The 22,169-nt window shown below is 43.1% G+C and overlaps 2 protein-coding genes across 8 annotated transcripts in view; one reads left to right on the forward strand and one right to left on the reverse strand.

The window, feature by feature from the left end:
- The window catches only part of LOC131132093 (anoctamin-1-like), a 102,885-nt gene that overhangs the window by 62,144 nt on the left and 18,572 nt on the right, over nucleotides 1-22,169 (forward strand). The window lies entirely within an intron of this gene.
- Nucleotides 1-22,169, reverse strand: part of ntf3 (neurotrophin 3) — a 49,993-nt gene that overhangs the window by 20,594 nt on the left and 7,230 nt on the right. For 4 of the 7 annotated variants that reach the window (XR_009130306.1, XM_058077374.1, XM_058077373.1 and 1 more), the window contains one exon: nucleotides 138-301. The exons of 2 other annotated variants lie outside the window; for them this stretch is intronic. Coding sequence is in view for 3 of the 5 variants with exons in the window: in XM_058077374.1 (XP_057933357.1) it covers nucleotides 138-155 (18 nt within the window). In the remaining 2 variants the exon portion in view is untranslated. Of the gene's footprint in view, nucleotides 1-137; nucleotides 302-11,883; nucleotides 12,398-22,169 lie in introns of those variants that run through there. One more of the 7 variants, XR_009130305.1, reaches the window with a different exon arrangement.

Genomic DNA, 22,169 nt, shown 5'->3' on the forward strand with positions numbered 1-22,169 from the left:
CCAAACTCGAGTTTATGACAAATCACACTTGAGCCACTCCAAGACTCCGTAAGAGTTCAACTTGGTGTAAGCTTGTTATCATGTGTCACCCTCTCTGATCACAGTGGATACACAAGTAAAAGTTGAGTTGTTCCTACCGTAATAAAGGTAACCATAGCATCGGCCGGTTAGTATCCAACAGAGTCGACATGAAGGTGATTTAATTCTAGGACAGAATCCTTTGGTGAAAACTTTTCTCTCATTGAGGAGGGCTGCAGTCTGTCTGTCTGCCTGCCTGTGCGCCACCACCACCACTCTGGTTCTGCAAAGAAGGAGAGGATCAGGGTGTGCGTAATTCTCTCTCTCTCCCTCGCTCGCTCTCTCTCTCACCCCTTCCAACATAATCTACACACTCTCTCTGATGCAGGACAGATGGCTCTCAGTGCACGTTGCTGTAGAGACTTACATGCCTGCATGTAAAAAACTATATCCTGAATTAGGACCTTTTTTGATTTAGGTACAACAACAAAAAATTAGGACACATTGTGGGGTGAAATGTACTTGTCACCCGGACAGTCAGTCCCCTAAAGGTGTGGAGCAAATATGGGTGTGCTCGGTTAAACGCCCTCATGTTATAATGAGTGTTTTTGTAGAGCATATTCAGCTGTGTGAGAAATTTCAAGGGACTCTGAGTTATGGCGTTTAATAACAGCGCCACCATGTGGTGTATCATAAAGATAATAGCACAGACAAAACAGTAAGGGTGCTTGATTTGATTAATTTCACTGTAGAATGGGTATATATTTAATTTTTAGGCACCTTTCAGGACTACTTCAGGATGTTCATAGACATTTTTTCCTTCCAATCCTAACACCTAACTTCTGGCTGTGTTTCTTGACTGACAGATGGATTGAAAATATAGCCAGGTGGTATTGGCCGTTTCTGATCCATAAATCGGAACGGATTGGCCCCCATCTTTAATCACAGCGCTTATATTAATTCATCTTCCTGTTGGCTCTCCATCCAGTGGCACTTAAATCATTTTTATCATTGATTGGGCCCTTTATGGCTGCACGGCAGACAAGTGGTTAGCGCGCAGACTTCACAGCTAGAGACCCACCCTCGGCCATCTCTGTGTGGAGTTTGCATGTTCTGGGTTCTGGTACGCCGGTTTCCTCCCACATTCCAAAAAGCATTCTAGTTTATTTGGCAACTCCAAATTGTCCATAGGTATGAATGTGAGTGATTGGCCCTGTGATTGGCTGGCCACCAGTCCAGGGTGTACCCCGCCTGGAGCCCGAAGACAGCTGGGATAGGCTCCAGCAACTCTCGTGAGAATAAGCGGTAGAAAATGAATGAATGGGCCCTTTATACTCTGCCTGGCAACAAATGGAAGAGCAAGCAAACTGCCTTGCATGCTAGTTTTTATGCTAGTTCGAAACCAGTAAATCTGTGGTTGGTAACCTGACGGAAGGATGCCGAAAAGTAGCACGGTTTGGATCAGTTATTTTGGTGCCCTTTTATAAACACAGCCGATTGATTATATGTACAGACCTAAACCAACTGTACTGTGAATTAGTGTGTCTAATTGTGATCCCACAGTTGTCCCTTTTTATTGCATCAAATGTGTATGATGCCCTCTTTACGCTAAAACACGTGTACCGGTGGTTTAATTTGATGGACTTCCAGCTTGTGTGTTTATTGGAACAAAGTCATCCAGCGATTCTGTGTCCAAACTCATTTCACGACCCAGTAAGCGACACCAAAACAAACTTGGCAGATATGTGTTCTCTGCACATCTGGTCGTTCCTTTTGTCGCCTCTTGTTCTCAACAACACATCTGGTAAAAGTGTTTCTCCACTCTAAAGACAAGACCTGATGTGACCTGTCGGATAATTGGAAGGGTGATGATTTTGGCACTTACACGGCATGCGTAAGTGTTATATTGGGGTGCACAGTAAGTGCTCTCTTGGGATTTTAGTCAAGATCTATATATTGGACTGGATTAGGCTGTCATCTTGTAATACGGCACGTATGTGCAAAATGGATTTCATGATGTTCAATAAATAAATAATAAATGAACGGACATGGACACGGATAATTTCCCCCACTCCGGTGTCTAAAAAAAAAAAGAAAAAAAAACATGTATCCACATGAAAACACAATGAACGGCCGCCCTGTGTATTTTGCCTTAGCCTGAAAATGCAAAGAGGTTGCCGTATCGGGCCTGTGACCTGAAGTCGGCTTTGAGTTTTGGCCCCCCCTGAGCGATTGACTTGACTTGACCGTTGTATACGATATAGGGCATCTATTATGTTGGACCAGAGTGAAGTGCAAGTGAAGAAAAGACGCCTGTCATGTGGTACTTTTAAGGATATACTGTATGTGCTAGTTAATCTTGTTCACTGTATTGCAAAATAAGATACACGTGCCTATTTTTAATACTGGAAATGTTGCTGTTGTATTAATCACACAATTATCATGTCCGCATACCCCCATTAGATGTTTATTTCCCAGTATAGTAGAAACAAATGCAACCATGCTGCAAGTCGTTTTCCCCCTGCATGACAAAGCATTAGTCATACATCACGAGGGCTCCCTTTTTTTAATGCAAGCTCTTACATCGTCATCACTGTAAAGCATGTCTTTCATTTTTTATGAACGCTCTTCTTCACACAGTCCCTTAGGCTGTCCGCATGACGCGAAGCTGAGTAATTATTATCCTGGACCGGAGTGAAATCATCAAATATGGAAGCGGTGAGGCAGCAGGGGGAGAAAGTTTTACTTGGATGAAGCGGGTGATGAAACTATGACATGAGTGGGGACGGGTGCCCGAGATAACGTGACGAGAGTGGAGGTAAAGTCGTAAAGTAGACATTGCAGCCAAACTGTTCAGGTTGTTTTAGAAGACGTTTCACCTCTGATCCTAGCAGGTTTCATTAGTTCATGCTCACGGCCAGATAGGACAGCTCTATTCTGACCAGGTAGGACAGCTTCCTGTCTGAGGGGATGGTAGGATGAGGTCTACTCCTCTCTTCTTATCTCTAAATACCGTATTTTTAAGTCGTACTTTTTTTCATAGGTTGGCTGTTCCTGCGACTTATACTCCAGAGTGACTTATAAATGAAAAAAACTGTTTATGTTGCATAAACACAGGACACCTTTTCTGTTCATGTTTATTTTTTGTGTAGCTGAATAACCATTGTGTTAGCATATCTTACACCTATTCAACCTGTTCTCTATTCTTTTGTTGTTATAACTTGCCTTCCAAGAGGATGTAATGTCTGTTTTGGTCAAGTAGTTTGTAAAATAAATTACCCACAAAAAATGTGACTTATACTCCAGTGTGACTTTTTTCTACCTAATTATGCATTTTTGGCCTTGTGCGACTTATACTCGGTAGCAACTTATAGTTCAGAAAATACGTTACTTAGATCCCGTAACATCCCCTCAGACTAGAGCTGTCCTATCTCGTCATGAATTGACTTTGAAGGGATCAAGATGGCATCAGAAGGGATGGCGTAGGAAGCATAAATCAAGCTTTATTACCGAACGGTTACACCGTATCACCAACCAGATGTTGGCAAAGATACTTGCAGCAGGTGTACGCAGTTTCAGAGATTTGAACTTATCTTCCATACTGATTTTTCCAATCTTTTTTGTTATCCCAAGTCTTTTGGATCGTCATTCTCCAGTCCGTTTCCAAAATCAAGCCCTGACAGTAAAACCCATCACAGCACAGTCCATCTTTCAAAGACAGTGAGGTATCAAGTATCCAGCCTGCTAGAAGGAATGTGTAGTTTTGCCTCTGTATTGTACAGTACACCCAATAGCCAGTGGAACTAGGGGTACTTAAAGAAGACATTTTGTCACGTGGATATCCTAGATAACCTTAAATACAGATAGCAGGGTGTTCCTGACAAATTCCACAAACCAGGTTTGCTTTACACAGAAAATTCCACGTCACGCACTGAAATCAAAAGGCACCGCATGCTTTGTTTGTACTGTGATAGACATCGAGGACAATAGCCAGTACCAACCACCACGCTTCCTGTTCCTGACATCGTTTGTGTCATTGCATTCTGTAAAACACACCACGGTTAATTAAACCCACACTACAAACGCAAACACTCATTGGATGACGTTTACAAGGTACACCTGCTATTTTTTTTGTTGTTCTTCTGGAAGATTGACTGGTTTTTACAGTATTTGTATGCGTGAACAGATTGACAATGCAACAAACAAATGTACAGGAGTCATTCCAGTCCACAGAATAAGAGTTATTTCAACCAGGCTAAGAATAAAACGTGAGGGAAGAAATCAGGAAAAAGGTGTTGATGATTATCAGAGCAGAACACTGCATTATTTAGCCCACTCTATGTGGGAGATAGACACAAGCACGCAGAAGGATGGATGGAGACAAGGTGGAAAAGCGACTTTTTTTTGAGGGAGGAAAAATGTGGGACAGCAGACCACACCTTAGTGAGATTGAGTCATAATTATTAAAAACAATTAACGAATTAACAAATTTCACCTTCTCTAATTGAGTGCTTTTCTTCACCCTGAAACATAAATGATCTATCTCAGCTTCACATTTAACGTCGGCATGCCTGACCTGTCACAGTCGGACGGTGCTGACAGTTTAAGTGAGAAGTGGAGAACACCACAAAGAAGGAATTTACAGGACCTGACATACGATGATTAAGTGTGACAGTGCGTGAACTCTCCATGACGCAAGTCTGTTAAGTTCCAAATTACTCAACACACATTTTTCTCAGAAGTAGAGAGACCAAAATATCAAACAATACGTCCTATATTGCCAATATATATCGCCTATGCTTACCTCGGCATTAACACAACGTTTTGTTTATAGATGCAAGGAACCCTATTGTTGACGCATCAATTTTAATAAGCTTTCAAACCGAACCGCCAAATAAACGCTACATGCAGCACGGAGTGTTACAGTGCATCATGAATTAGTCAAGGTTAATGAAGGTGTTTTTAATTTTTCAGCAGTAAAGTGCTTTGAATCCATCAAAACCCAAGCATCCTCTTTTGGGTGGGGTGATTTTGCTCTTTTGTAAGATTTAAAATAGGAATTCCAAATCTCTTATGGCTTGTATGTAGGTCACTGTGTATAACTTTACTACATGTATTTCCATGAATGCTTTGTCAGACATGACAGCCTGTTTCATTATGCACAACCAACTTTCATGACAGCATGGATGATTTTTGCAATGTCACCCATTTCCATCTGACCAACATGATGACTCAGCATGTGTCCCCACACAGAGAGGACCTTGCACATGTTTGTATGAGTGTGAAACAGGGCGTTGGTTTTGGAACATTATCGCTAAGCAAACCTACCCTGAGTAAATAAAGTTTCATTCAAATGAAAAGAAAGATGTTGCCTGGAAAAAGGGACATCTGGTGGGATGATATTTCCAACATTGTGTATGAACACACAATGTGCATTATGCATATCGCACATGAATTATTTGGTCAAAATGAATAGGTGCTTTCTGCATAAAAAATACATGGCTGTGCAACTTTCTAACAGCTATCTTGGCAAAGGTGTTTCCCTGCTTTTGACCCACTTCCTACTAGTAGGGGCACCAGTGGGATACAGTGGATCCCTGCACAATTCAGCATTCACAGCACTTTTTTTCCCCCCCTAAAAATAAGGTATTTCATTTGTTCTAAAACGGTAATCATTTAAACGTGGTAAAATATACAGCATACATGTTCAGGGGTCCTTGAACACAGCATGGTTGCTGTGGAGCAGGGGTGCTCACACTTTTTCAGCATGCGAGCTACTTTTAAAATGACCCAGTCAAAATGATCTACCTACTACAAAAATGCAAAACATCTATTTATTGTCAAATGTATTGAGGATTATTTGTACGTACAATGTATGTTGATGTACCTTACATAACCAAATGAGCCAATATTGCAAAACACACATAATTAACAATTAACATTTTTTGTAATTACCTCCACATTACTCCACATTTCCCTTTTTTGGTACTGCAATGGTAGAATGGCATATGAGGCAAACGCACTTCGAAAAAGACATTGTGAAAAAAAAGTCCACCTCCCATTCCGTATGGAAGTGATATGTTTTTGCCTTTTTACTTGGTCCAGCTCCTTCACTCATTTTAGTGACCATAAACTTTAGCGAGGGCTTAAAATCTAACGCAATTTGCCGACTAGCTTAGGACTTTGCATCGCTGTTTACGCATGAGCGGTGACCTAAAGGTCAAAATTCAGGTGTCATCTGACTGGTTGTCCTGTATGTCAATCAAGTAACGGGGATGGATGATAGGCTGACATCGTAAGTTCTGCTGCACTTAGAGACGTTGTTTGATTTGATTGGTCGCCCGAAGGGCAACATTCAGTTGTCATCTGAATGGCTGCCCTGTATATCAATCAAGTGACGGCATTGATGCGAGGATGATATTTTTTTAATGTCACGCCGCGATCGACCAGCGATCGACCAGTACCACCTCGCGATCGACTTAATGAGCACCCCTGCTGTGGATGCACTGTGCTTGTGAGACTCTGACTCATCTGTTCTATTGACATTATCATTTACTAGTGGTGGCCACCTCTACATTTTGTCATTTAGGTACTATATTTAGAGTTTATACCTTGATTGTGCATCAGATGTTTCAGATCTGAATGTAATCTAATAATTGCAACTGTGGCTTTTATTGCAAATGTTGATCTGAAATCGGAGGAGAACATTGTCAAGCGAGCAGAAGGGTTTAGAGAGGAGCGAGCCGTGTGTTTAAAAATAGACACAAAGTAGGTGCCTTTTTAAGTGGTTAAGGTCTTTTTCTGATACGTCGCCACAACAAACACAATAAATCCAAGATTTGTCAAGCGCACTTGTAGAAAAGCAGGCTGGCCGCCTTGTGTACCATTCAGGTCAACAAAGGGAATATGAATTAAAAGGGCTTTCCTTTGGCGTTCTTACATCTGAGGTAACAAAAGACTGAGAAATGAAAAGGGCTTTCCCCGTGCTCCGCCTCTTTTTGCACTATGAGACTGTTTTGTTGTCTAGTTTATAGGCAGCAAGTAGCTACAAGTAGCAGACGACCAGGATATTCACACTACTTGAATCTTTCTGTCAGTCTCCCACATGGGGGGCTGTTTGCACCAAAAAGGAGACAAATTAAAGCTCAAATAAGTCAATATTTTTAAAGTAAACGTCACTCAGCTCTTAATTGGTGACTCGAACTGGCAACTGTAGTCCCAGCTGAGTAAATGAAACCATACTCGGCAACACGTGCTCTCTGCAGCTCTGATAACTAGACAATAACATCGCCTATAAATACTGTAAATATATTTCACTGAGCATTGTGAACTACTGTTTCATGCTCTAATTAAAAAATGACCTGAAATCCAAGGAAAAAGAGAAGGAGGAGATGAATCAACAGGCCTGTGTGGAAAAGAGAGAAGATATACATTGTCAGGATGGTAGGATGATAGCTTTCACTACTGTCTGGGTCAGATTACTTCCTCGTTTCACGGATCATCGCTTGGCTCTGACACATAAAGCCGTCTTCTTCTTCGCACAAATGTCCATTTTTGAACGAGCCGGAAGACCACACATGAGCAGATAAGACAAAAAAAGTGTGCTGAAGATGATTTGGAGGACAATTCTTGTTAGACAGTTTGCAGAATCTGACCACCAACTTCATCGCAAGAAAGGACAAAGTTTTCGAGCTAAAAGAGAGGGGGAAAGCCACAGGTTTGGTCTACCTTCTGTGCCAACCAGTCAACCAAATAAAGAACTAAAGCAAATTAGTTTTGTTGCTCTGAGAGAAGGTGTGTACAGAGGAGACTTTTTGGGTTAGATTGCCCAGACAGATAAGTCCTTGCTCAGTTCCCAGATGGCAGAAGGAATGTAACACCAGAGTAAGTGCTCTAATAAATAAAAGCCTTTCAACATAAAGGAAGAAGCATTTGTAAAGGAGAATTGAGGTAAATTACTGCATACTCCGTCTTGAAGCTGACACCAGAAAGTGCAGTGGTAAGGTTACTGCCAGACCATGGTACCATAAGTACCAATTTTGACCACCAAACTACTACAATACAGGACCAAAAGGATGATCCTTTTAGCATTATACATGCTAATGTAAATAGAAAAGTCAAACTAGTCAGATAGGATACAGTTGGATCTGATGGTTGAATGTCGCATTTGAATCCAAAACAGATGATTTCATTGTAGTGTTATGTAATCTAATTGGAGCAGAGGTGGTTAGAAGTGGTTAGCCCGTGCTACTGCCGCACAATTACATTACGCATCAATTATAGTTGCAGAAAACTGGTCTCCTCCAAGAGCAGTGCTGCAAATTATTAGCGTGTCTTGCACGGAAGGCATGAGGCCAGAATAAACAAACAGTTGGCAGGAAAAGGGTGTTGACCAAGAAGAATGCTGTGAGACTTGACAGGGACAATACAGAAGGCAATCAATAGTTGACGTGAATGCAGACGGGAAGGGAGTTAAGCGTAATTCTTAAACAGCAGACTACATGGAATTAAGTATGCCGCTGAAACACGCAAGCCTTCTCTGGTCGTGGATGAACGCCATCAACAAAATGCACCTGTGGTCATTGTCCATAACTTACGTCAGTCCATGCTGCCACATTGGGGCCACTGGATCCGCAACACAAGACCGCATACTCGCTGGACATGTCAGGACCCCTCCAGATACAGATTAACTGCACATCTTTGAAGTGGCCTTTTATTGTGGCCACTCCAAGTCACACCTGTGAAATAATCATGCTGTCTAACAGCATCTTGACCTCGTAGTGTTCAAAACTGACGTTGACGTCTGTTGAGTGTACATTCTTCACTGAGCGGCCTTTGCATAAAGGTACATGCACAGCACCTGCCAAGTCGGCCCTTTTAACAGGAATGTCACCCGAGGGTGAAGGATGGCAACCATCTGGGGTCTGCAGCAGGGTGGGGACAGGTGGGCAGGGCCACATCATCGTATGGAACATTCATATCATGAGCTACTGCACGCATGTAGCAAACTTGTAGTCATCTGTGCGTTTGCCATTATGTTGTATGTAGTTTTATAGTGGTGCTCCATCACTCCATCACAACCCATTTAGTTGCTAAAACATGCTCATAATGTTCTAATGATGACATAGCACAGGTGAAACATGTTTGGAGTAAGCGGATACAAAGTTCAACATGGAGGAGGAAGGAATGTGAAGGCTTTCATTGTTCACTCGACTTTCCATCTCTTCGCACAACGTTGCTGGAGGGTCCTCTGTAAAAAAAGAGGCGGGGGTCATAGGTTTGAAGCCAACACCCAGATTATATTATTCCTGCATTGCTGAAACTTTGATACCTTTAAACAAACCGGTGTTGGTTGCACCTAGAAGCGCTTATGTTTTATTTGTTGACAGTTTGTGGTGTAGAATTGCATAGCTCCACTTGCTAAATGGTACATTTCCTCAAATCCTGTACGATACAAAAGTGGGAGAGTCGTTGCATGCATGGCTGTATGTGTGCTTGCATGTTTGGCAAGCCCAGACGGAGCACACAAATTAGACATAATTGACATCTTTGTATACGTGTGTATCCTGTTCTTTTGGATCAGGTCGATGAACCTGAAGTGGATCTTACTTGTATAGGCAGACCCACCTGCAGTATTATCTCTTTTAGACTCCCACGAAAAGGTGAGATGGGTCAGTGAATGAGCGCCATTGTCATTGCTGACTTGGCAATCTGTCAAGTCCTAATGGTCAGTGATTGTAATGAGGAAGTTGTATATGTAAATGTGTCAGGTATAACATCAGCATACCTTGACAATTCTCCAACGTAGCATGAATTCCTTAGACGCACAATACACCTGGTGACTAATAGAACAAGTGTTTCCGTCATGCCTTTACGCATCTCCAGTGTTTTCTTTGCGCCTCTTTAACTGTCACGTTGAGCTCTCTTCAGTGTTTGCTTTAATCTGGCCTCTATTGCTTTTTTGAAACACTTAAGATGCGGCTATTTTCTTTGCATCATTCTTTTTCTTACCCAGATGAAGGCACGAGGAATTCCCCTTAGTTTGTTTTTTCCCGCCATAGCAGATGAAAAGAACAGAGCACACGCTAAATTGTGTGTTTGTGTCACATGTACAGTACAGTGCAGTACATGGCTACGCATCAGCCATCACCAAATGGCGTACATCTATCCAGATCCGGACCCAGTCTTTGTATACAACCAGGGCTTGCTCAAAGTTATGGTAATGGTTTAATTTCATTTGAACATGCATCAGATTCCAATTGAGTGCATCACATAACCAGTTCCCAGTTCCACATGTCCAAAAGGAGTAGGAAGAAGCAAAGCTTATTAAATCCTACCCCTCCCTCTGGTACTTTTACAATCAGTAACTGTTACATTTGTTCACTTCCTGCTTTCATAATATGGTTTAAGGTTGTTTTTTTGTTTGTTTGTTTGTTTTTTAATTTTTTAATTTTTTTGTCCCATACCGAAGTACGAGGTGATATGACCATACAATGACATAATGGGTACCATCGTAACTGTCAATATAGTGATATGTATAGCACATCATGACTGGTTCAAGACTCTTCATCCTTGTATTTAGCAAACAAGTTCAAAGTTGATTGAGAAAAGTGAACATTTAAAGGTGAAAGGACAGGCCAAAATGTGTTCATTCTTTCAGAAGGCAGTCCCGTCACACACAGGTGTAGCGGGCTGGACCGCAGAGCCTTCTGCCTATCCCCGCGATTGGCCCGCTGGCTGCTGGGGCTTGGCGGCTCGCTCGGGGTGCCCTGGGCTGCAGGATATTTTGGTTTGGTCGGCCTGGCCTTCCTGGGGGTCCCGCTGGAACCAGCTGACGCCGGGGCTTGTCCTAGGGTCATGGTTGACGCTACCTCCCTGGGTCTGTCCTGGGTCGTGGGCACCAACGTGTTCTTGGGGGGGCGTTCGCCGGCCTCCAGGCGGTGGGGTCCGTGCTGCTGGTGGCCTGAAGTCTACGGTGGTGGCTTGGGGTTGTTGTGCTGTGGTGGCTGCTGCGGGGACCGAGCTGTGTGTTGGGAGGGGGCTTGATCCTGCTCATGGGGACGGGGGCCTGGGTGGCGTGTGGGGATGGGGGGCATGCTCCTCGGAGTGGGGCCTGCTGGGGGGGCGGTGCTCTTCCGGGCGTTTGGGTGTCTGCTGCCACTGGTCCTATGCTCTGCTGCATCGCTGTCCCTGTCTTTGCCCATCCCCAGTCTTGCCTTAGGGCTCGTCGGGGATGGTTCTCCGGTACGTGGGTGGAGCGCTGCTGGTTCTGGGGGCGGGGGGGGGGGCGGCCCTCCCGGTGGATGGTGGGGTCCGTCGGTGGCCTTGCGCTGGTCTTAACTCCTCGGCTCTCGTACTTGGCCTCCCCATGACTTGGAGCTATGGCTCTCCCTCACGGGGGTGAGCTGCCCGGCGGGTGTCGGCCGGCGCGGTGAAGCGCCTCACCACTCGCCTGCTCGCCCCCTCCGCTTGCTCATGTGCGGGCCTCCTCCCCTCGCCCGCTCCTTTGTCTGCCACACTGCCGTAGCCCCGATGCCGTGGTCGAGGGGAGTCTGGGGGTGCTATGCCTTGGCGGTCCGTACCTCCCTGGGCTCGGGGCCTGGTTGTGGGTCTGGGACCCCTGGGTCCCCCACCCTGTGATGCCCCGGACGCCCCACCCGGGGACGTCCACAGTGTGTGCTTGCGTGTGTGCGTATTGAGTGGATGGGGTGTGCGCATGTGTCTGAGATTATTTTATGTATTTATTGTTTTAAATACTTAGATAAATAATGATTAGTTTTATTATAATTATATATATATATATATATATATATATATATATATATATATATATATATATATATATGTGGGTGTGTGTGTGTGTATATGGCCATATAGATATACGGGGGGGGGGCTCTGCGGGGGTCTGGCGCTGGGCGTTCCATCTCTACCGCCCGGTCCTCCATGGGGCAGTGTGCCCGGGCCTCTTCTGTCCTGGCCGGGGCGGTCCTATGTCGGTGGTCAGGCCTGGGGTTACCTGGGGCGGGCCGGGTTCTGCTTCCTGGGGGTGTGTGGGGGGCGTGGGGGCGGCGCCTCCGGCCGTGGATGGGCTCCCTTCCGGTTGGCGGGGGCGCCCCTGTGCCCACAGGTGTGTGGCCTTCGATGCCCTTCTGCCCTAGTGGGGTATGGTCTCCCGCTGGTCTCGGGGGTGCGGCTCTCCTCCGGCCTGCTGGCGCCCTGTTGCCGGTTGGGATTGCTCCTCCATGGCCTCTTGCTGGTCTCTTCGGGGAGTTGCTTCGGGGGCGGGTCTTGGGCAGTCGGCCCTGGCTTTGCCCACACCCACGGGGCCGGAGGATCTCTGGCGGTGGGGGCTTGACCTGGCTGCGCGGGGCGGGGTTTGCTGGGTGGTAGAAGGCACCTTTTGTCATTCTCAGTGACAATTACACATTCACACACTCGCATTCACATACACAACACACCTCCATATGGGCACTCACAGCACATGGGTGCTTCTCTACACAACCTACCATCTTATCCCTGATGTTTATATGCTATTGGTATGCTATTATTACAGTAATAATGATGTCAAGCAGTGAGATTTTAATTACTGTAACTGTATGGCTGTAATTGTGTTTACTATCATGGGTCATGTCTTCATCGTTACTATTGCTACTGGTAAGTTGGACTGTTTCATTTCACTGATATCATCTCCATTGTGACCCTTAGCCATCATTGACATTTAACTGTTCTGTTTGTCACTGTTGTTGTTTTGGGAATTCTTGTTGCTGCTGTTTTTGTCTCTCCCTCTACTGCCCCCCACCCCACCTTTCTCTTCTTCTTTTCTGTTCTTCTTCTAGCTCCGGTCCGGTCGCTCCAAATGGCATAACAAAAACATAAAATAACGGCAAATAAAATTTCATGGTACAGGGAAGTTGTAGCCAACACCTTTCCTGACACAGAGCAAATCTGTTTAGCATGTAAGGGCATTTAGATCAACAATACTATCTGCCCCAATGGCTGGACAGGACAAAAAAAAAAGAAAAAAAAAGAAGGCAGTCCCGAAACGCTTCTGGACTGAGACCGCTGCCCCCACAAACTGAACCATTATAAGTGGAAGAAAATGGAAGGTTCATCCATCCTCATTAGGATCCCCTAACTGAATTTGGGCAAGAGGTGGGGTACACCCTTGGACTGGCCATGGATGGAAGTAGATGCATGTATATCACATATTTATAAGTAGCCTCGTATACATGGACCCAAATATTCCAATTGCATTTGGTTTATTTGCTCAAACTGAATTTAATTGAATCTTTTGTATACACCTCATTCCAAAAGAAAAGTGCCAATCCGAATGAACATATAATCGGATTCCCAGGGGTGGAATAATCCTTTCCTTGTACCCGCTCCAACAGAAAGTTGTCAGGATGCGTTCTTCTTCGTCTTGTTTTTCTTCTTCTGTTGTTTATTGGCGGTTGGCAAGCAGCTTTCGGTCTGCATTACCACCATCTGTGGAACAAAATCTAAACCCTTCCATACTTTATTCACAAGTCAATTTAAAAAAAAAAAAAAATATATATATATATATATATATATATATATATATATATATATATATATATATATATATATATATATATATATATAAATATATATATATAAAACATGTCCCCATTTTAATTATAAAATATTAGCAAGACTGAATGTTATCTTTTCCTGTTTAAATGTATCCAAGGAGCGTTCTTTCAGCGCATGATCTGATATGACGTAACACGCAGCTCGAGACATTCTTCAGTTTTAAAAATGGAGGCAAGCAATCAGCACTGGACTGCTGCGGAAAGTTGGTTTTTGATCCAAACTAAATTTCAAGACTGGACTAACAAAAAACTGGCAATACGGAGTTATTCCAACAAGTGAAAGAAAAACTCGGGGAAGCCGGGATCACGTGATGTTGATGTTTATGCTTTACTGCGCATGCCCCATTGACTATTCTGGTTGATTAGAGCGACGCATGTAGACAAGAGATTGGAATATTCCTTTCCATGTATACCATGTTTTCGGAAAAGTCATTCAGAAAGAGGAAAAACTGCTCAAGCGTGGCTATTGATTGCTGATTTAGGGTTCATTTGGCGTATTTTCAATGAATCAACGAATAGGGATGTATGACAAAAAACAAATCCGTGTTTTTTTCTGAAACACAATATCTTATCTTCTGTAAGACCTTTCACTTGAATTATTAGATCTACATGAGAGGGTGGAGCCTGTTGAGACGAAAAATGACAAATGAGCTTAGACACAGCCAGATTTATGTCTGCTGTATTTCAGGAACAGTGGTACCTCGGTTAATATCTGCCCAGTTTAGCGGGTTTTTTCACATTTTTGCTAAAATTTTGCCTTGGATTGCATTCGCCCGCTTGTTAAGCATACGAAATACTGCACATGTGACATTAACCAAGCCACCAGTACTTGTTTAAGATAAAAGCAGTGGGAGATGAGCTTATTACTGTTACTGCTGTCATGCATTGTTTTTTTTGATTGTTATTTAGCAGCTGTTGGTTTTGCATTGAATGGACTACACACTGGAATGGAAGGATAAACCACCCCAACCCCATCGCAATTTTGGATAGTGCCTCAAAGCAGCACTGACAATAGAGCATTTCACAGTATTGTCAAATGATACTTTTGCATAATATGTATATTTGCAGTGTGTGGGTACGTATGTGTGTGGCATTGGTTGCTTGACCCTTAGCGTGCCCGTGGATACACGAGTATGCAAACTGAGATGATACTTTTCAACTTTGACCTCCATGATTGCTTTGCTGTCTGTTAAGATTTAAGTTTCCGTCTTACTTTTGTCCGTCTCTTTGGCTCTCTCACACACACATCACCCGCTAACCGCTTGACTAACCCTAACCACTGACCCAAAAGGCGCCTTTTTCTCACATAGCAACAGGTCAGACCTTTCCCAAATAACTTGCCATCAATCAAAATCACGTCTTTGAAGGAAGACAGTCATGAATATAGACAGGATTATGTCTCGCAAATCTCGAGGTCCTTTATTACAGTGTTTCAACTATTTTAAAGATGTCTAAGAGGTTGTGTATTCCACAAAATCTTGTCTTAAAGCTGGAATTAAAGTGTTTTGGTAAGCTGATAGTCAGTCTTTAATTTAAGACGTGCAGCAAACCCAAAATCTCAAAAGCTAAAATGTTAGCAAATATTAAGGAGATGACCGATTTCCTCATGTTTTGTGCTCATAAACAGGCTCTTGAGCTACATACTATATTACTGTTATAAAACAGGATATATGTATATGAAACGCCAATTTTCCATTATAGGTATCTTTTAGATACCTGAGGCTATAAAAGCAAATGATCCAATTTTCTGTAATGTAATTCATATTCATTTACACTTGCAAGAAAAGTGAACTCTGAGAAAGTTTAGGTGTCCTGTCATTGACCGCAGGCCTTTTTCTCACCCAAGACTGGCCTTTGACCCCTGCCAAGCCACATTAACTCGTTGACCCCGGGTCCAATTCCGGCTTTGTAATAATCAGCATATGTGTTTTTGTAACCCTTACACTCGTCTTCTCCAAAATATGTTGTTGGCTTGTCACTCAAAGATTTAACACCTATACATTTTCTGCCATGCGCCAATGCAATTTGTTAAATATGTTCCGATCCTTGTTCTTTCCCCACATTTCACAAAACACACAAAACACACACACAGTGAGCGAAAAACCAGCTGAGTAACCCCAGTAGAGCCGCGAAGGATCAATTACTGAATTAGCATCCCAGTCCAAAGAGCCAGGAATAGAATGACACTTTTTCTTCTATCACTCCCTTCCATTATCATTTCCACTGTGATTCTCATGTGGTCAAAATGTTGTAGAGTTGACTGTCAACAACCGCCCAGCATGAGATACATGCGTTCCACACCGATAGCTGACTTGTGCAACCAAGGTTTTAAAGCGCATGCAGAGGTAGATAAAGCTGCTGGATGCTGGGCGTCATTTAAAAATTACATATCAGGAGGTTGCTTACAGCCACAGTTGTTCATATCAGTGTTCTTCAATTCAAAAAACTAGCAGTTATTATTTTTAAGCCACTGTAGTGGGCTTATATCAAGAGAAGACAAACTGTTTTTTGTTTTTTTTTAAAGCCACTGTGCCATTCAAGTGATGTAACTAAATACTTTTGTCTGTGCACGACAATTTCACAGATGATTACTGGAGATAGAATATGTTGTGCTCTGCTTCATATCAATCAGTGCTAATCAAAGTTTTTTTCCGGTCTGCTTCCCTTGATGTTAATAGTTGCCAAAATGATGGCATTTGAGATAGCAGGAAGGATGGCGAGCACGCAAGCACACGCAGCGCCTCCGAGTAAGAGTGGTATGCTGAAAAGAAGTTGGTGAGGCAGCAAACAGGCCAAGTTTTGACAAGTCTCTCACACGCTCCTCTCTCTGCCTCACTCATTTACTCTCCCAGCCGCTGTCATCCGCTCCTCTAGTTTCTCATGCCGCGCTCACTCCCCCTCCACTCCCAGACATGTCCACAGCGTTTTACAGGGAGCGCAGACGCACGACATAAATAATTTCCAAAGGCCTGTCTTGTATCGAGAGCAGCGGGAGTCCCAAAAACTGCTCAGTTTTTAGGGCTGGAAACCAGGAGGCCGGTGACATTGTCTTTAAATCTACATTAACCTATCAAACAGGACCGGGGGGGGGGACTTTTGAGATTTTTCACTACACTAAAACCAATCCAGTTTAGGTCAGTGTATGCTAAGCTATTTGAAGAAAATCTTAGCTTTGTGTTATTGGTGTAATATCAAATACTTCGGGCTGTCAAAGTTAACCCCGATAATAACAAGTTATGATGTTTTTTGATGTTCCACCCTCGGCCATCTCTGTGTGGAGTTTGCATGTTCTTCCCGTGCATGCGTGGGTTTTCTCCAGGTACTCCGGTTTCCTCCCACATTCCAAAAACATGCTAGGTTAATTGACGACTCCAAATTGTCCATAGGTATGAATGTGAGTGTGAATGGTTGTTTGTCTATATGTGCCCTGTGATTGGCTGGCGGCCAGTCCAGGGTGTACCCCGCCTCTCGCCCGAAGACAGCTGGGATAGGCTCCAGCACCCCCCGTGAGGATAAGCAGTAGAAAATGAATGAATGAATGTTTTTTTTATGTGCGATTAGCGTGCACACGTCCTGTTTGACCCTCGGCCAACACCGTTGTTGATGTTGAGCCACAAGCCCGCCATTGGTCACTGGGTGTCAGTAATTGTTTGGTGGGCTTTCATTTTTACCTTGTACATCCTGTTGGTGGTTCCTACATCCACAGGAAATAATATGCAGAATCCTTCAGATTAAGGCAATTACTGCCAGTTTAAACAGTCAATATACTGAATGTTACAGTCACTCCAAATATGCATGTGTGAAAATATAAGAGTAGCTCGGTATCCTGTTGGACATGGAAAATGATGTTTGTTTGTTTTTTATCTCTCTAGAGAGATGAGTATTGGATCAGATGAGATGCTCCTTCCACCATAATAATAACAGCATGTTAAACGCTACAACATCTGTATAAAGGATACTAAACTCTGCAGGATATGATAAATATGTTAAATATGTTTCTTTTTTTTAAATGCATTTCAACCCCCCTGTTAGTAGTGGAATCAGACACATGGGAGAATTAAACAAATAGCTTCCAGAAATAGCTGCTAAATTTGTTCTGATGTACAAGCAATACACTCTTTTCCTAAACTCAATATGGTAATCCAAGTCATGCAAGTGTTGTTAACCTGTAGATTAATAATAAAATACAGTGGAACCTTGGTTAGCATCAATAATAAGACTAACCGAATAATGTAAATCTAATTTCATCGATTTTAGGATTTAATATATTGAATATATGAAGAGGCTGCACGGCGGAGAGTGGTTAGCGCGCAGGCCTCACAGCTAGGAGAGCCGAGTTCAATTCCACACATCTCTGTGTGGAGTTTGCATGTTCTCCTCGTGCATTAGAGGTCTACACGGAGCAGCTGGCCCCACGGCTGGCCGGACTCCTCGGCTAACGGGGCGGGTGAAGAAATCTCAAGAACATGGCCACGGCTGTGGCCACGGCTATGGAAAACTAATATAAAAAAAATATTGATAGCCTCATTTGTTTCTTGAAAGGTCACCTATATTGTCCATAATTAAGATATGCCTTTATTCGTCCCTCAGTGGGGAAATTTGTAATCCTTCCTTATATCATCTTTTTCACACAATTTATACTATCTTGAGCTGAAAAGAGGTAATTTAATTTTTGCGCTTGTTAGGCTGGCTGACGGCTGGCTGCTCAAATCTCACCACGGCTGTGGACGGCTGTGGCTGTCATGCCACGGCTGTGGGGCGGGGCGGCCAAGGAAAAGCACAGCCGTGTAGACCTCTACCGTGCATGCGTGGGTTTTCTCCGGGTACTCCGGTTTCCTCCCACATTCCAAAAACATGCTAGGTTAATTGGCGACTCCAAATTGTCCATAGGTATGAATGTGAGTGTGAATGGTTGTTTGTCTATATGTGCCCTGTGATTGGCTGGCAACCAGTCCAGAGTGTACCCCGCCTCTCGCCCGATGACAGCTGGGATAGGCTCCAGCACAGATGCACAGATGACCTCACACAGTGCATTAATAAGACGATAAAACTCCGGAGAATGCTCGCAAACCAAGGCAAAATTGTGGCATAAGTTACCTACTTTAACCAACAAAGCAAAAAGCTTGCACTATAATGCCTTTTATTCCGACCTCCCCACAGCGATGAATCAATCAAGGCAGCATGATCAACAGTTGTGACGTCAATAGGCCTCAAAATGTATAATAAATAGCTTATCTGTTTATCTGTGCTCCTAAGGAGCTTCGCCATACTCTTGTGTGTTGTCAAAGCAAATTTTATGCTGATTTGCTGATGCCGAATGGATCATTGTCCTGTGACATCCTAGAGGCCCTGCAGCTTGTCCAGACCCCTTTTTATGTAATCTGGTTTTAAAAATTTCCACACGGGGGGAGAAGCCCCATGTGCAACTAAAAAAGGATTGGGAATTTGTGCTGAGCTGATTCAAGGCCCACATGGTGGTTTGAAGGAATATGCGTCATCAGACACAGTCTCAAAGCACGACACTGAGCCAACAAACCAAAAAGAGTCGTAGTTTGGTCATATAGACGACCCCACAAGCCAGACCCTAGCTTAAAAACTAGCTCATTTCAAATCTGGGTCTGTGCACAAATCCAAAAGCGTCTAGCTGGCCAGACTGGTGATGATTTAGCATCATGGTATTTATTGGATGAAATGTCCCACTCTGTTAGCGGGCTGGTGTTCAGACACAAAGTGGACATTAGAGGTGGGGGTGGGCGAGGGTGGGAGGTCACAATCCCTGCAGTGGGTCACATCGTTTCACTGCTGTCACGCTACGCTTGATGCTGTCATCCTAATCCAACAGGAAGTAGAGCTGAGTGTTAATCACTGCTCATCTGACTGCACGCAATAGATTACACACTCGCTAATATGGACACATGGATGCATTCAATGTTTGGTAGTTTTTTACTGTTTTCAATGTATGTGTAGTATGTATAATGAATGAATGACCACCTTTTCCACACCTTTGTTCAATCTTTTATGTGTAAGAGGGACGTATCCATGAATGAATCCTCTCTTGGTGGATGCAGACATAATCCAAAAGTCGTAATCTATGAGAGAGGTGGCAGATCGGACTTTAATCCCCCAAACATCAGGAGGAAAGCCGTGGTATTGCCCCTGCTTGAAGTGATCACTTCCGTTTGGGATTTAGACGGCTGATGGACGTGGATTGTGGGGGGAAAAAAACCGTGGTGGATGAATGGACAGATGCAGGAAGTTTTAACTCGTCCTGTCGAGATTATAAAAAAATGGAGAGATTAATTGCTTATGATTCAGAATTAATTGGTCTAATTATTTTATTAATAAGTTTTTAATCTCACCAAAAAATTGCAGCAAAAAGCCCTTGCTTTGAGGTATTTTCATTTGAGTTTGACATTATTGTGGCAGCTCAAAATACTGGCTTTATAGTCATTTATTGATTTTAGCAGACTTAAACTGATGCAGTCCTAGCCATTTACATTACGCTGGATTTTAGACGAAGCCCAAGTGCCACCTGAAAACTTTCATTTTGAGAACCCGGGGATAATATTGTTTTATTCTTCAATCTCCAAATAGTTAGACACAAAAACAGAAAATAAAGCATCAGGCCCATATAAAGCACTGATGTTAACAGTGATGGCTGCCTTGCGTTGATGTGGTCGGCAGACTCCCATCTTATAAACGAGACATATCCCTTTACCCTTATCAATGGTGCTATCGGAACGTTTTTTTAATGTAAATTTCCCACCTTTCCTCTCCGCTCCTCACAACTACAACCAGTTGATACTAAACAAGCATTGTTTTGCACCCACAATTCAAACACAAGCATAAAATTAGATTTTTAAGGCAACTTGCGTACAAAAACAGTAAGATTTGAGATTTAAAAAATTAGTTTTTTGACAATGAAACGTGCCAACATTTGTTGGAGAATGCGGGCATCGTCTTCACACACAGATAAACGTATTACCGTGGAAGTCACTTCAGCTGGCCCTTCTCACGTCAACAACTCGTCTGTTCACCAAAGTCCCATTTTAGTGTATAAACTGCTGGTAAAACACCATGAGCCCATTTCAAAGCTGCTACAGATGGTGTCTGAAAGTAAAATCAGCATGCCAGTCACAACTACTTTGAAGTGGATTTTTAAAAGGAATTGATTGATTCCCAGGCCAGATTTACAGTAGCCTTGCTGTGTTGAGGTGGATTCACTATTAACTAACATTACTAATCCATACAGTTTCATCTTGTCACATTTCATCTTGATACTGTGTATTTACATTGGCAGAGACCCCGCGCCTCATGTGAACTCCACGCCCTTTGAACCCAATGTTAGAATCCGACAACTGGCAAGTTTCTTCAACTTTTTTTTTCAAGTTGGATGAGCTCTTTATCTGACTTCTCAGCGAAGTTGCTATTCCTGATGTCGTTTGTTTACTCCTCTTCTAAGCCCAGTTATGGAGAAATAGTTATTTGTCGGCTGTGAGAAAAACTAAAATAACCTATGGGCTCCTTGTAGCCGTTGTTAGCATATGGTCCTTCAACTTTTTCTTTTGGAAATGCTTGGGTTCCTTAAACTCACTCATAGTAAATGAGTCTCCATCACATGCTCCCATAGGCAGAGGTGTGGACTCGACTCAACAATATTGTCAGGTATGAATGTGAGTGTGAATGGTTGTTTGTCTATTTGTGCCCTGTGATTGGCTGGCGACCAGTCCAGGGTGTGTACCCCGCCTCCGGCCCAAAGACAGCTGGGATAGGCTCCAGCATACCCGTAACCTTAGTGAGGATACGCATCATTGAAAACGGATGGATGGATTCTCCTTCTGCTGATATATTACTAATATAGATTTTGCAATACAGCTTACAGTCTTTATTAGTCAGAAAGTCTTTATTTTCGTGTAGATTTTCTATTCCCAAGTGCATGTTGACTTTAACTGGCACAGTGTTAGTGTGTGGTGATCTTTGACATACTGCACAAATTCCCAAGCTGATGTATGCTAAAACTCATATAGAACAGATGGGAATGTTTTACTCTTGGGATGACATTGGCATGTTTATGATCTGGCCAAAATAAAATCCACTTCTTTAAATGATACTCACCCCAAACTACTACTAAAAGATGAAGTTAACATTCCAATTATTGAAATATGTAATGAAATTATATTTTTGTATATGTCTACAAATATCACATATATGTTTCTGACATATAACTGAATCCGTAAAATATTAAATATTGTGTATTCACTGCAATATATATGATAAAAAATGTTGGGGGAGGATCAATGGCCATAATAGTCCAAACCTTCCAGTAATGATCATAGCGGTTACCCACGGCCATTAGGTGCACGTCTTCTGCCCTCTAATGGGCTACATGTGCACTGCAGGTGTCCGTCCAGAGAACTGCAATTTACTTAGTTACGATTATGCCTTTTGTGTGAATTTATTAACGGGAGCTGGTAACATTGCAAAACGTGAATAGTAAACACGATTAAATATTACAGGATATAGTTCTCTTCTATGTTA

This window comes from Doryrhamphus excisus, chromosome 7, assembly GCF_030265055.1.
Source record: "Doryrhamphus excisus isolate RoL2022-K1 chromosome 7, RoL_Dexc_1.0, whole genome shotgun sequence".
Classification (NCBI taxonomy): domain Eukaryota; kingdom Metazoa; phylum Chordata; class Actinopteri; order Syngnathiformes; family Syngnathidae; genus Doryrhamphus; species Doryrhamphus excisus.